This window comes from Chaetura pelagica, unplaced genomic scaffold, assembly GCF_000747805.2.
Source record: "Chaetura pelagica isolate M959 unplaced genomic scaffold, ChaPel_1.0 scaffold222, whole genome shotgun sequence".
NCBI classification, from domain to species: domain Eukaryota; kingdom Metazoa; phylum Chordata; class Aves; order Apodiformes; family Apodidae; genus Chaetura; species Chaetura pelagica.
The window spans coordinates 9,049,751-9,061,830 of NW_009952711.1; the positions used below are offsets into that span (position 1 = coordinate 9,049,751).

The following is a 12,080-nucleotide window of genomic DNA, read 5'->3' on the forward strand; positions in this document are numbered from 1 at the left end:
CCTGCTGAATAAAGGGAACAGGCCCTTAGTTTCCCCAGCCAAGCTGGAGATGTTCTAAATATATAGAGGAAGATTTTGCATATCCAGATGACTGGAAAGTGGTGTCTCAGCCATGCTTTACAGCAGCAGCAGCATCATTACAAGGTAATCTCTAAAGTAAAGTAAAAATCTCACTACAACTTTCTTCATTGATGGGTCAGTCCTTGGCAAGCTGGCAACATCTGGAAGCACTGGGTGATACTGGCTTTTAAAGTGTTCAGAAATTAGTAACTTTCAAGTATCAAGTGTATTGGACAGAAATAATTCTAAATTACAGAGCTAAAGCAATGCACTTAGTGTTACAAAAAAGTGTTTTTTTCATTCCTAAAAGGTTACCAGGTGTGTAATTATATGTAAGAGATTAGGACCTGATCCAGAGGCCATTGAAACCAGCAGGGATCTTTCTGTTACAATAATGGATGCTACAATAGGCTGCAGGAGTTGTTCTGAGCTGTACATACCTGTGGTGTGTATTAGGAGAGGTTCACTTCTGTCACTGGAACCACCCAGGTTTAGGGCTCTAACACAGATGCGATAGTTTTGTCTTGGCTGGAGGTGAATGAGGACTTCACAGTTAGGAATCCCAACAATAGACCTACAGGAAATAAATCCATGGAAAATTATAGGGTAGAGAACAAAGGTAGGCCTTTGGGAATATTTTTCTCAACAACAAGGAGGAAATGACATCACCAGCTTCTCTTGAAACCCATCAACAGCACATTACCTTTTACAGTTGTCACTAGAGGGGCAAAAGATAATTTGTGACAAGCTGGCCAGATTTTTACATTGTCTTCTGCCCTTTTCCCATACCTTGTAATTTTGAATTAAGACTTATACAATTAATTATACCAAGAGGAAAGTGCATAAAGGTGAATTCAAAGGCTCATGGGTCCTTTTTCAGTGCTGTCTGATGCCATGTGACTTGAAATGCTCACGGACCTGGCAGAATAGTGACTCACTCAGTAATAATATCCCCATTTTCTTCATCTGTCAGCTTGGACAATTCAACCGTGTAGGAATCAACAGGGTTAATGTCTCCAGATTCCCAGCACACCAGTGCTGCGTTTTCACAGCTTTGGATCTTTTTATTCTTTATGGTAGGTGGTGAAGGAGCTAAAAAGTAGGCAATAGAACAATTCTAAGTTGTTGCTTGAAAATGTTTGCAACAAACATGCTTTAATACTTACAAAATAGAACAAAGTTGTATACTAATAATATATAGTAAAGAAACCTGCTTCCCCAATGGACAATAAACAGCAGGAAAGGTGATTAGCAGTACTATTGAAAGACTTAATTTGAACCATAAAGGTCCCAAGAGAATTAATCAGAGAAGTAACATAGATTGATTACACAGCCAGTTTCTTTCTGTCATTTGTTTTATCTTGGTCATAAAGCTGCACCTCCTCTGCTCTAAGATGTCAAAGACATCTAGAACAAGTGCTTGAAGATCTCAGTCTGACTGGCTCAGTTTGATGTCAGGATTTGACAAAATATGCTTAACTGACCTACAGTTAAAAAGGGCAGCAATGCAGGTGAATCCACTAAGTACCTCCAGGCCAATAAAAAGGAGGGCTGACAGCTATCTGTCAGAGCTGGGAGAATGGAGCCTTCCATTCTACAGGCTTGCATTTAAATACATTATTTTGTCTCTGTGCTTTTGTTTCTTTCACTCTTAACACAGGGAGAATTGGCCTGATGGGCTCTCCCAATTAAAGTAGGAAACTGCCATGCAGTGAACAGAGTGCCCAGAAGCATTACTGGCATAAAACTCAGAGATGACCATCAATTTCGCTATGAAGGTCACACAGTTGTATGAAAAAAAAAATTACCTGTTACATAAACTGCTCTTTCACTTGGTGGACTGATACCAGAGGCATTTAAAGCACTGACCCAAAATTCATACTGTGTATTTGGCAACAGATTAGTAATGGTGCAGTATGTTTCTTTGACTTTCAGTGTATGCTCTGAAATGAAAACAACAAAGCATTTAGAGGGCCTTTACACAGTTATCCACTCTTCCCAAAGCTGCCTCAACTAATGGAGTTGAAGTGCATTGTTTAGTGTGCTGAGTTCAAGAGAGCTCCTTGTCCTCCATACCCTTTGATTAACTGTCAGGCTGTTTCACCATGCCTTCCTCTAAGGAGGTATAGATCAGGTAACACATCAGCTTCTGTAAAGGAGCCACATCAGGCAGGAAATAAAACCCATAAAAAAGTTAACCCACCTGTCACTGAATTTTTGCTAAAAAGACGCTGCACATTCCCACTCCAGGGACACTGGTCTGCTCATCCCAGCAGTGGGACTAGAGCTGAAGCTATTTCACTACTCCTTTCTCATTCTGTATCTTATAAAATTTGGACAGGCTCTGCTCTTCCTTCTGAAATGGCCACTTGGCACCCTACTGGCTTCCACTTTTGCTAGAGAAGTGACTTGGTGTTTTCAGTAAAAGGTTCTGTGATAACACTGTTAGCAAAGGCTGTTATGTCTCAAGGCTGGGACATTTTAGGATGGTTCTGGGGTCCTTTTTGTGTGTGGGGGCAAGAGGGAGTTACAGCCTATTGTTAGCACTGATACAAACTGTAAGATGACTGCGGGGTTGGGTGGGCGTGCCGGCACTCTGATGCTTTGCTCTCTAAAAATACCGCGCTCTGCAGTGGATGCAGCGCCTGAGTCTCAAAGGCAGGGCTCGCCCTCCGGGTAAGGAAATGCTACTATTGAAACCTGACTCCACCCACGCTCCCCTTCCCACCCCTGCTATGCCAGCTGCTGCCCCATCCTGTCTTTGCTCCCGTGATGGGTCCTGCTGCAGCCGGCAGACCTGGCAGGGGAAGAGTGACAAACCTAGAAGCAGGAAAAGTGGTGGCAGATAGGAAGGTTCTGGTGGTGGAGTGCACAGAAAATGCACTGCTTGCCACAGCAAGTCAGAGGCACTTTGGATCCAGCTGGTTTCACCAGTGGGGAGCTGAGGTGTCTCTTTGGGCCCAGGCCTCCTTACCTGCTTGTTCATAACCCTGCTGCTCATTGCTCACTGGTTTATAGCACAGCTGGTAGTACTCGACAGTGTCATCTGAGAAGAGGCCCCAGCAAACTCTCAGTGAGGTGCCAGTTGCTGCATTGGGAGCTTGGGGATTCATCACAGGGGCACAAGGAGCTGCAGGGGGGAAAACAGGTCAGTTTTTTAATGTATAAGCATGGTATGTTGCTCACAGGCAAACAATTCTGGTCTCACAAAGGTGTTTGTGCAAGGTCTAGGCATTGGAAAGGGTCACATTCCTCCCACGTGGAGAAAAGTTAGAAGCTGACACTCCCAACAGCTGCAGATAATAATCAGGTCATTGGTTTATGAACTAGTCTTGCTGCAAATCAAAATAACAAAATACATAAGCCTCAACCTAACCTTTCCTGTAAACTTGACCTCTGCTGCCTCTGAGAGTTGCTGTTCCCCACAAGCTAGAAAAGATTTTAAACTTTTTTTTTTTATTATTATTAGCAGTTTATTTGGGTTTTGCTCTGTTTCCTCTGAATAATAGGAAAAATATTTGCTAAATAGCAGAGGAACAAGCCACTGCAATGTGGTTATTGAGAGAAACTGTGCAAGTTATTTAAGCAACTAGAAGGTAAGACAAGTTGTCATCAACTAAACATGCCTGACCCCTCAACAGAAGGGGGTAGTCTTTGTGATTCTTCTAGGAAACCATCCAGCAAAAGCAGGGAAGATCAAAACCAACAGTTCTGGCAATTCTATATTGAAAACAGGTTTTAAAAAAAATGAATCAAAAAATAGCTTCCAGTTGTCTCTGTGTATATAGGGAAACAAAATCTAGAGGTAAAACTAGGGAGAAGCTAATTCTGCCTTTGCAGGTTCTCCTCAAAATGAAGTAGTGGATTTCTGTTTAATACATATCCTTAATTAAATGTAAACAGGTCTGAAATAATTATTAGATAGGAAGAGTACCTGGAATAGTATTAATGGAGTTCATTAGTTGTTCAACTTCAGAGAAATCTATGACCCGTGCTTCAAAGTCTGGTGGTGTTGAAAGCTTTAAATCCACTTCTTTCTTTAAGAATTCTTCCAGTCTATAATTGTAGGGGGGGAAAAAAAAAATCTAATTGGACATACCATAGTGTTGGAGATACCTTCCTATGATACCTCTTTGTAAGAGGAAAAGAACAGCCAACTCTAAAGCAAGAGCTATTTCCTTAAAATAATGTTTTTGTCACTGTACAAAGCTCAGCTCCCCCATGGCCTTTGCTTGGAGATACACCAGGATGGTGCTTCAGGATTCCCAATACAGCTGGATGCTGATGGGGCCAAGGACACCTCAGCAGGTGAGTGAAAGTTCCCCAGTGGGAAGCAGTTACCTCCATGGCTTTCATTATTTAGAATTTATGACTCTGTTACTAATTCAGGACCATGTGGCTCTATTTGAAACAAAGGGGTATTTTTCTCTTGTGTTTTCATAAACAATGACATTCAATTTAAATGTGTATCTTCTGCAATTGATGTAGTGTGCCTTAAGATTTCTTCCAACTGCTCCAACATCTTTCAGTATCTATTTAGAGCTCCCACAGTCAGACTTTCTACACCTCTATATTACTGCATATATAAGCCTGTTACTAATCTATTTAGGAAGCTCAGTTTTAGGCAGATTTGTATCCAGAGGATTTTGTTCAAGATCTTTAGCAATCCTTTTTCTCAGTCACTGTAATTAGTTCCTTATGACTAAGCTGAAAAGAATGATTTATTCATGCTCTAACTCTCCTTTTGGTTTTGTTTTTTGAGGTTTTTTTGGGGTTTTCTGGGTTTTTTTTCTTTGTTTTTTTAAATTGGCTCAAAACTAGTTTTAAGTGGTGAACTTCTTAGAGCAACTTTTCCTGCTGCAGTTTAAATCTGAAATACTACAGATTTCAAAATATAGTAGATAACATTTGTCTGCCTGAATGGAGTCCAGAACATGCAAATATCTCCAGTAACAGGTCCAATTAGCAGGAAGAAATGTGACACAAAATCCCAAACTGTGATACTACCTGTCAACCATGGTTACTGCTGCCTGTAGAGAAAAAGAGAGAGTGTTAAAGACAGAAAAGACACTTTTCCTGCACTAGAGGCAGACTACATCCTGCTGGCAACCTGTCTGACATGAATTGTCCCAAATGCAGCCCTTTGAGTGAGCTAATTGGCTCTCACCCAGCTCTGAGAACAAAGCCACATCTAACTGTCCATTCAAATGGACTGATCTTGGCTGATTTTATGGTAAGATAACATGCAATAGCAGGCAATGACCCATCTAGACTCTAGACTGCATCCTTCCTCAGATCTCCAAAATGCCAACAGATTCTTCAAAAACAGAAGCTGTTATTACAGCTGGAGAAAATAACTACAGGAAAATAACTAGAGAAAAACAACTTCTCAACACCTCCTCATGCAATTGATCCATCATTTTGCAGGAGCTCCTGATGTATTTAGTTGGAGCCTCCTGTTCAGCTGAACTTTCCAAGAAAATGAGCAAGAAAAAGAAACATCTTCCAAAATGGTTGCATCAGCCTGTCTGCTGTGAGCCCAGAACAGAGCAAGAGAACTGAGTCTGAATGAAGCAATGAACATGAGGAGCTTCGAGAGTTTCCTGAGATAAGCTTGTTAGACAGGTATCTTCTCTCTGAACACCAGTGAGACTCAGAAATCAGTGAACATCTAAGTTACAAACTTACGCTTCTGATTCTGCATTTTGGCCCCATTGTGTTGCCCCACTAGGTCAATGCCAAGCACCTCGAGCAGTGATAGCACCATGGGCTGAGCACCTCAAAATGCTCTCCAGCCATAAAGCCACTTGGGACATGCCAACTACTTGTAAGCAACAAAGAGCATTTAGAAGGGGCCTTCCCAGCTAAAGCTGTTTACCTTCATAAAATTGGCTTTGTCATTTTCCAGGCAAAGCTCCTGGGTTGTGTCTGTCAGCTCCTTGCAGGTGTCAAGTTGTTCCCCACAACTGACCAGCTGCTCATATAAAGCTTCCAGCTTCTGCCTCTTCTCTTCCCCCAGTGCTTCCAATTGTTCTTCATACTTCTGAGCAAGCACTTGCATTGCATCGTTGTAATGCACCTCGAAGTTCTGCTCCTGCCTCCCAAAGTTTTCCTGCAAGGCATTTAGGGCTTGTTCCTTGGCGTCAGGCCTGATCCGTAACTCAGCCAGAAAAAAATCTCACTCAGGTCTGCCTAAAATTCTCCCTGCTCGAGAGGGAATGCCAGTTCACAGAAACTGTGATTTGGCTGATTTGCATTTTTAGGGAGTTATTCTAATCATTCACCCCCACTGAGGCACAAGAGACTGTTGGATTGGGTTTCAGACATAAAAGCATAAAAAATTATAATGAAAACAACTGTGCAAGGCAGCTGTCTCCAACCTAGAGCCCAGAGAGCACAACAAGGGATATATCCATATACCCTAGCCATAATCTCACAAGTGTTTCCACCAACACAGTTAAGCACATCCTTCCATGACAGAAACCATGGCAACCCAGTGGGATCCATGGATTTGCACTGGGGAAGCTGAGCAACTAATGCTGGTATCCACACTGGCTGCTGGAGAAAGCATTAGGAAAGAAGTTTTAAGGAGCGGGTAGGGCTTTACTGCCAGCAGCTGCTCACTGTTGAGGCACTGATGTCCTCCTGTTCCACATGCAGCAGAGAGATGACAGGAGGTGCCCTGAGTCACTGCTGCAGTTTGACTTGCTGCCAGCTCTTCCCCCTTCCCCTGGGGCCAAGCTGGCACCAGCCAAGCAGGAGTACAACCCTTGAGGTGCTGCAGCTCAATGCAGCTACTCAAGGGTTTGCCTGTACCTGACACTTCTGCAGCTGGAACTGAATGCACACAAGGGGCACACTCTGGACGGACCAGCTGGATGACCCTTGGCCCAACAGCCCTTGGCCAGTGAACACTCAGATAACCTGAGTGGGGTCACTAGATTTCTGAATGCAAGTGTCTGTGCAAATGCTTAATGTGGTTTTGCTAGCCCACTTAAAAAAAATAATTGGGATGAATTTTCCTGAGTACCTCAGTCCAGGCAAAGCCCAAGTTAACTCTGCTCTGCTACCATAATTATTCACCTCATTAACACCTGAACACTATGACTGTCTAAGCTGTTTTAACCCCAGTACCACCAAGTTAGACTGAGAAAAAATGCCTTACCTCTACAGTGATGAAAATTTCCTCCAAGTGACTGGCAAAGTTTTCCATCTGGGCAATCTGCTCTTCCAGCTTGCACATGTTTTTATGAATCTCCTCCTACCAAGACACCCAGCATGATTCTTAGTATGTTTGAACACTGCCTTAGAGGCACTGCAGTACCCTTGTATTCCTCTTACCTTTTCACTCTCCAGAGCACTGGGGAGCTGAGCCACCTCGTGATCCTTGTGCTCTCCAAACAGTTTGTCAAAGGCTCGGATTGGCATCTTGCAGGTAGAACAAAAAACATATGCTGCTTCCTCCTCCTCCTCACTGACAGCCTGACTGCCCCACTCATCTGACGTGCCACCGCTGCTAAGCCCCTCTCTGGACCATATGTGGCTGTCAGCCTCATTCTCTGCTCTAGCTTTGCTCTCCTCTTCATCTTGAGAAGCCTCACCAGGAAGTTCCTGTTGCTTTGTGTTTTGACTTTCATCTTTCACTGGAGAGCTGCTTTTTGATGCATTATACATGGAGCCTTGTGAAGCTGCTTTTCCTGTGCGAGCAGATGGCCATCTGCTCTCCACTGTGTCCAGACGTCCTCCAAGAAGCTCAAGCTCCTTTTCTCTATCCTCATCAAGTCCATACATCTTAGCCAGCTCTGCAACCTCCTTTTCCAAGTCATAGCCAGCTTCTTGTGAGTGCTGAACTTTTTCGCTACTCAGTGCAGATTCCCTTCTTGTATCCCCCAGAGATATGTCTCCTTGACTAGACAGCTCTTCAGGAAAGATATCAAACCTATCCTTTGATCCATAAAGATCCATATGATAAAATATCAAGCCTTCAGCTTCAGTCTCACTAGACTCTGGGACTGGTGAGAAAGCTGAACGACTGGACAACTGGTCACTAGTTTCATAGCCTCTTGTGCTGTCAGATCTGGATGACATTGGTGTCCTCTGTCAGACTTTTGAAATGGGGAGTGTCAATCCTGTAAAAGATAAGAAAGATCCTTAGCTACTTAATTACATATCAAGCACGAGTTTTTCTTGCTTGAAATTATATAGATGGAATAAGTTTAGGTGAGGACTGACTGCTCAGGGCCTGGAGGCAGGCATGGGAAAGATCAAAGCCAGCAGCTTCACTTCCTAACTTTGACTTCACTTCCAGGAGCTTCTGGAAGTGAAGCCACAGGAAGCTTGTTTTTATTTGCTCCTATGCAAAGTCCAGCAGAGCTGTCTCTGCTGCACATCCTGTGTTTTCTGAGCAGCTCATCTGTGACCCTGATGTCTGATTTCCAAACTGTGGAGTAGTCCTGGTGATCTCCTTCATAGAGCATACAGTAAGTAGGAAGCAAGGCAATGACTCCTGAGTTGAGAGACCTGGAGCTCCCACACTTCGTCCATTTTGTACAGAGAGGTGTGAAAAGACCATATGGATGCAAAATGCATAGCTATATGATAAAGCTGATGCACATGGGACATTGTTGAAGGTGCAAAGGCAAATTTTAACAGCCTTCATGGTCACTAGTTTCATAGCCTCTTGTGCTGTCAGATCTGGATGACATTGGTGTCCTCTGTCAGACTTTTGAAATGGGGAGTGTCAATCCTGTAAAAGATAAGAAAGATCCTTAGCTACTTAATTACATATCAAGCACGAGTTTTTCTTGCTTGAAATTATATAGATGGAATAAGTTTAGGTGAGGACTGACTGCTCAGGGCCTGGAGGCAGGCATGGGAAAGATCAAAGCCAGCAGCTTCACTTCCTAACTTTGACTTCACTTCCAGGAGCTTCTGGAAGTGAAGCCACAGGAAGCTTGTTTTTATTTGCTCCTATGCAAAGTCCAGCAGAGCTGTCTCTGCTGCACATCCTGTGTTTTCTGAGCAGCTCATCTGTGACCCTGATGTCTGATTTCCAAACTGTGGAGTAGTCCTGGTGATCTCCTTCATAGAGCATACAGTAAGTAGGAAGCAAGGCAATGACTCCTGAGTTGAGAGACCTGGAGCTCCCACACTTCGTCCATTTTGTACAGAGAGGTGTGAAAAGACCACATATGGATGAAATGCATAGCTATATGATAAAGCTGATGCACATGGGACATTGTTGAAGGTGCAAAGGCAAATTTTAACAGACTCCCCAAGCCCACTCTTCCCACCCAGCCTCTACTAACAACAGCACATGAAATCATGTTAGTATAGAGACCACGTGGTGCTCTGTCAGAGCTGCAACGTCCCTCCACTGTTCACCAGCACTAAAAAAATTACAGCTACAAAACTACTTGGTTCTGTTTTCCCAGCAATTTACTACTACAATCAAAAGAGTGCATGGAAAGATTTCAGCTGAATATTACTGAACCCATAGTTCCATCTAGTCCTAGCTCGGTGAAACATGTGAAAGCTTTAAAACCACTTTCTCACAGGAAAAAAAAAGAAAAAAAAGAAAAGAAGCTAAAGGTCAGTCAAACATCAAGGTTGTCAGAGCTTCTGCAGAACCTTTCACATAAAGTTTGCTTTTAAACAACTGTTTATAGTCTTTGTAGTTTTGAGTACTTGCTATCCCCTCAAATTTGGTTCATCGATATTTCACTAATATTCCTGAGGATCACTTAGCTAACAAAGTCAACACAGTCAGTGACTTATTAGAAAGCAACTTCTCAAACTAGTGAAAAATGCTAAGAAACTTTCCACTCCCTGGTTTTATATCAATGATTGAAAACAGTCCAGCCCACCGGCTATGCAAGAAAACACACACAGTTTGTCTGCTGACACTGCAGACATGGGTGCGGATTCTACAGCAAGATCTCACTATAGACAAAAACACTTCAGTTAGGCAGAAAGACTATTTATGCTAAAGATGATAAAATAAGTCATGCAAAGTCTAACACATTAAACAGAGAAAAGGTCTTGGCACATACCAGAAAACGTTGTCTGGCTCCCGCAAATACTTTTTTCCCCATAATTCTAACAACAAGGCTTGCTTTAGAAGCTACTACTAGCTAGAAAAGTGAATTAACAAGTATTTTTTCCTATCAAAATGAAATTAAATTACATAAATTAAAATGAACATAATTGAGCTCGTCTGGAACCCTGCTGCCTAAATAAGATTTTCAGATGATTGCTCAGTTTACAGGCACAGATAGAATTACAGTGAAGAATGTTTAAGTCCGTGACCATCAATTACTGAAAATATATAACAATGTTACTACCTAAAAACTTGCCTTCTATCTTAAGATGTCATAAATTCTTCTGATAGCTCAGATGGCATCAAACTTCACATTTATTTCCCCTAGTAAAAATGAATTCACGCGAAAGCAATTCCCTGCCAGGTTCCTATGACTGCAGTTGGAAGACTTACTGCTGTAACCCTAGACCGCCTCTCTGCTCAGATAGGGACATGCCAGCAGTGAGCAATGGCACAAATATAGATGTTCCCCAGCTGTCCTTCAGCAGCGTGCTATGTGAGTGCCACCAGGAAAAGGCTCTGGAGGTTGATTCCTGGATCTGAAGTACTTGGAACCCTTGCTAAAGCCAGAGCACCCTCTCACTTTCTGAGGTGGTATCAACAAACAAGGCGCAGCCTTTGAGGCTCAGCGTGATTTTCAAGGCTGTGGAGCTGTACACAAAACGTGCCCTCAAATGGCTGGATGCACACTTACAGCATTGCTGCACATTTAAATGGAAGTATCTGGTCTGTTCTTTGCAAAAGTTGAATGGCAACGTCCTTCTCTTTTAATTAGCAGAAGCTTAACTATGGGGCAGAGGAATCCAGAGCGGGCTCTAGAAAAAAATAAATTAAAACATCAGAATTTCGAAAAAATTAAAATCATGTTGCAGACCCTTATTATACATATGTCCCCACCCTGCCTGTGTGCACTAGGCCTCTGGAAATAATGAAGAAAGTAGCCAATGGCCCAGCTAGGCAGGGTTTTCATGGGAACATCTCCCTTCAGTCTGGGCTCAGCGGTGCTTCCCCCGATAAAAGCCAGGCTGTAACTTACCCCTGATCATTGTGATCACTGCAGCACTTAAGGGTTATGTAGCCACTCAAACCCACAACCATTCAGTTGTCCAGCGTATGTCAGCTCACCACTGGAAAGAGGTTTTTAAGCACATTTTACAACATTGCACATTATGTATGTCTCTTGTTCAGGAGACAGTGCAAGGGGAAACACTTATTGGGTCTTGACACAGCTCTGCCTTTTCCTTGTTTTCCTGTTAACTTGGTGTCATTTCCTCACATTTCTGGCATTGCGTTTGTTTGTTGTTTGGTAAGGAGTTACAAGAAAATACCCACGTAATGATTAAATCATTATCACTGACAGTGCTTCTCTCATCTGTGAGATTGGGGCAGAAACGTTTTCACATAAATGATGAACCTTTGCTGAAATATGAACATTCGTGCTGTCAGATTTTATTCATTTTTCAAACGAGAACTTATTTTTGCTCATACCCTGTTAAACTACACTGTCTTGCAGGCTTTCGTTTATTGAAAAATTAGTAGTTTCAGCTTTGCTTTCAAAGACTCAAACATTCTGTTTGCTGCAGGTTAAATTCAGCCTTGCACACGAGGCCTGAACAAGGGGTTGTTGCTCTGTAAAACCCTCTGTGCGCCTGTGCTGCTCAGCCCCTCGGAGGCCTGTGAGGTGATGCTTAGGTGGTCTCGTATTAGAATCATAGAACGGTTTGGGTTGGAAGGGACGTTAAAAATCACCGACTTCCAACTCCCCTGCACGGGCAGGGACACGTCCCGGCAGAGCAGGCTGCTCAGAGCCCCATCCAGCCTCGAGCACTCCCTGGAAATGGGGGAGGCCTCGTGGGAGGCCCGTGTTCCTGGGGCCTTGCGCGCCCTCACCGCCGCTTTCCACAGAAACGGCCGCTCCCTC

General features: G+C 43.2%; 1 protein-coding gene across 1 annotated transcript in view; it reads right to left on the minus strand.

Moving 5' to 3' along the window:
- FSD2 (fibronectin type III and SPRY domain containing 2) overlaps positions 1 to 8,148 on the minus strand; it is a 14,805-nt gene extending 6,657 nt beyond the window's left edge. Inside the window, exons 1-9 of the mRNA XM_009994474.1 lie at positions 7,402 to 8,148; positions 7,226 to 7,321; positions 5,939 to 6,172; positions 5,068 to 5,090; positions 3,995 to 4,116; positions 3,035 to 3,190; positions 1,869 to 2,003; positions 999 to 1,152; positions 501 to 634 (exon numbers count right to left, since the gene is read on the minus strand). Coding sequence (XP_009992776.1) covers positions 501 to 634; positions 999 to 1,152; positions 1,869 to 2,003; positions 3,035 to 3,190; positions 3,995 to 4,116; positions 5,068 to 5,090; positions 5,939 to 6,172; positions 7,226 to 7,321; positions 7,402 to 8,148 — 1,801 coding nt within the window. The remainder of the gene's footprint in view (positions 1 to 500; positions 635 to 998; positions 1,153 to 1,868; positions 2,004 to 3,034; positions 3,191 to 3,994; positions 4,117 to 5,067; positions 5,091 to 5,938; positions 6,173 to 7,225; positions 7,322 to 7,401) is intronic.
- Positions 8,149 to 12,080: the final 3,932 nt, after the last annotated feature.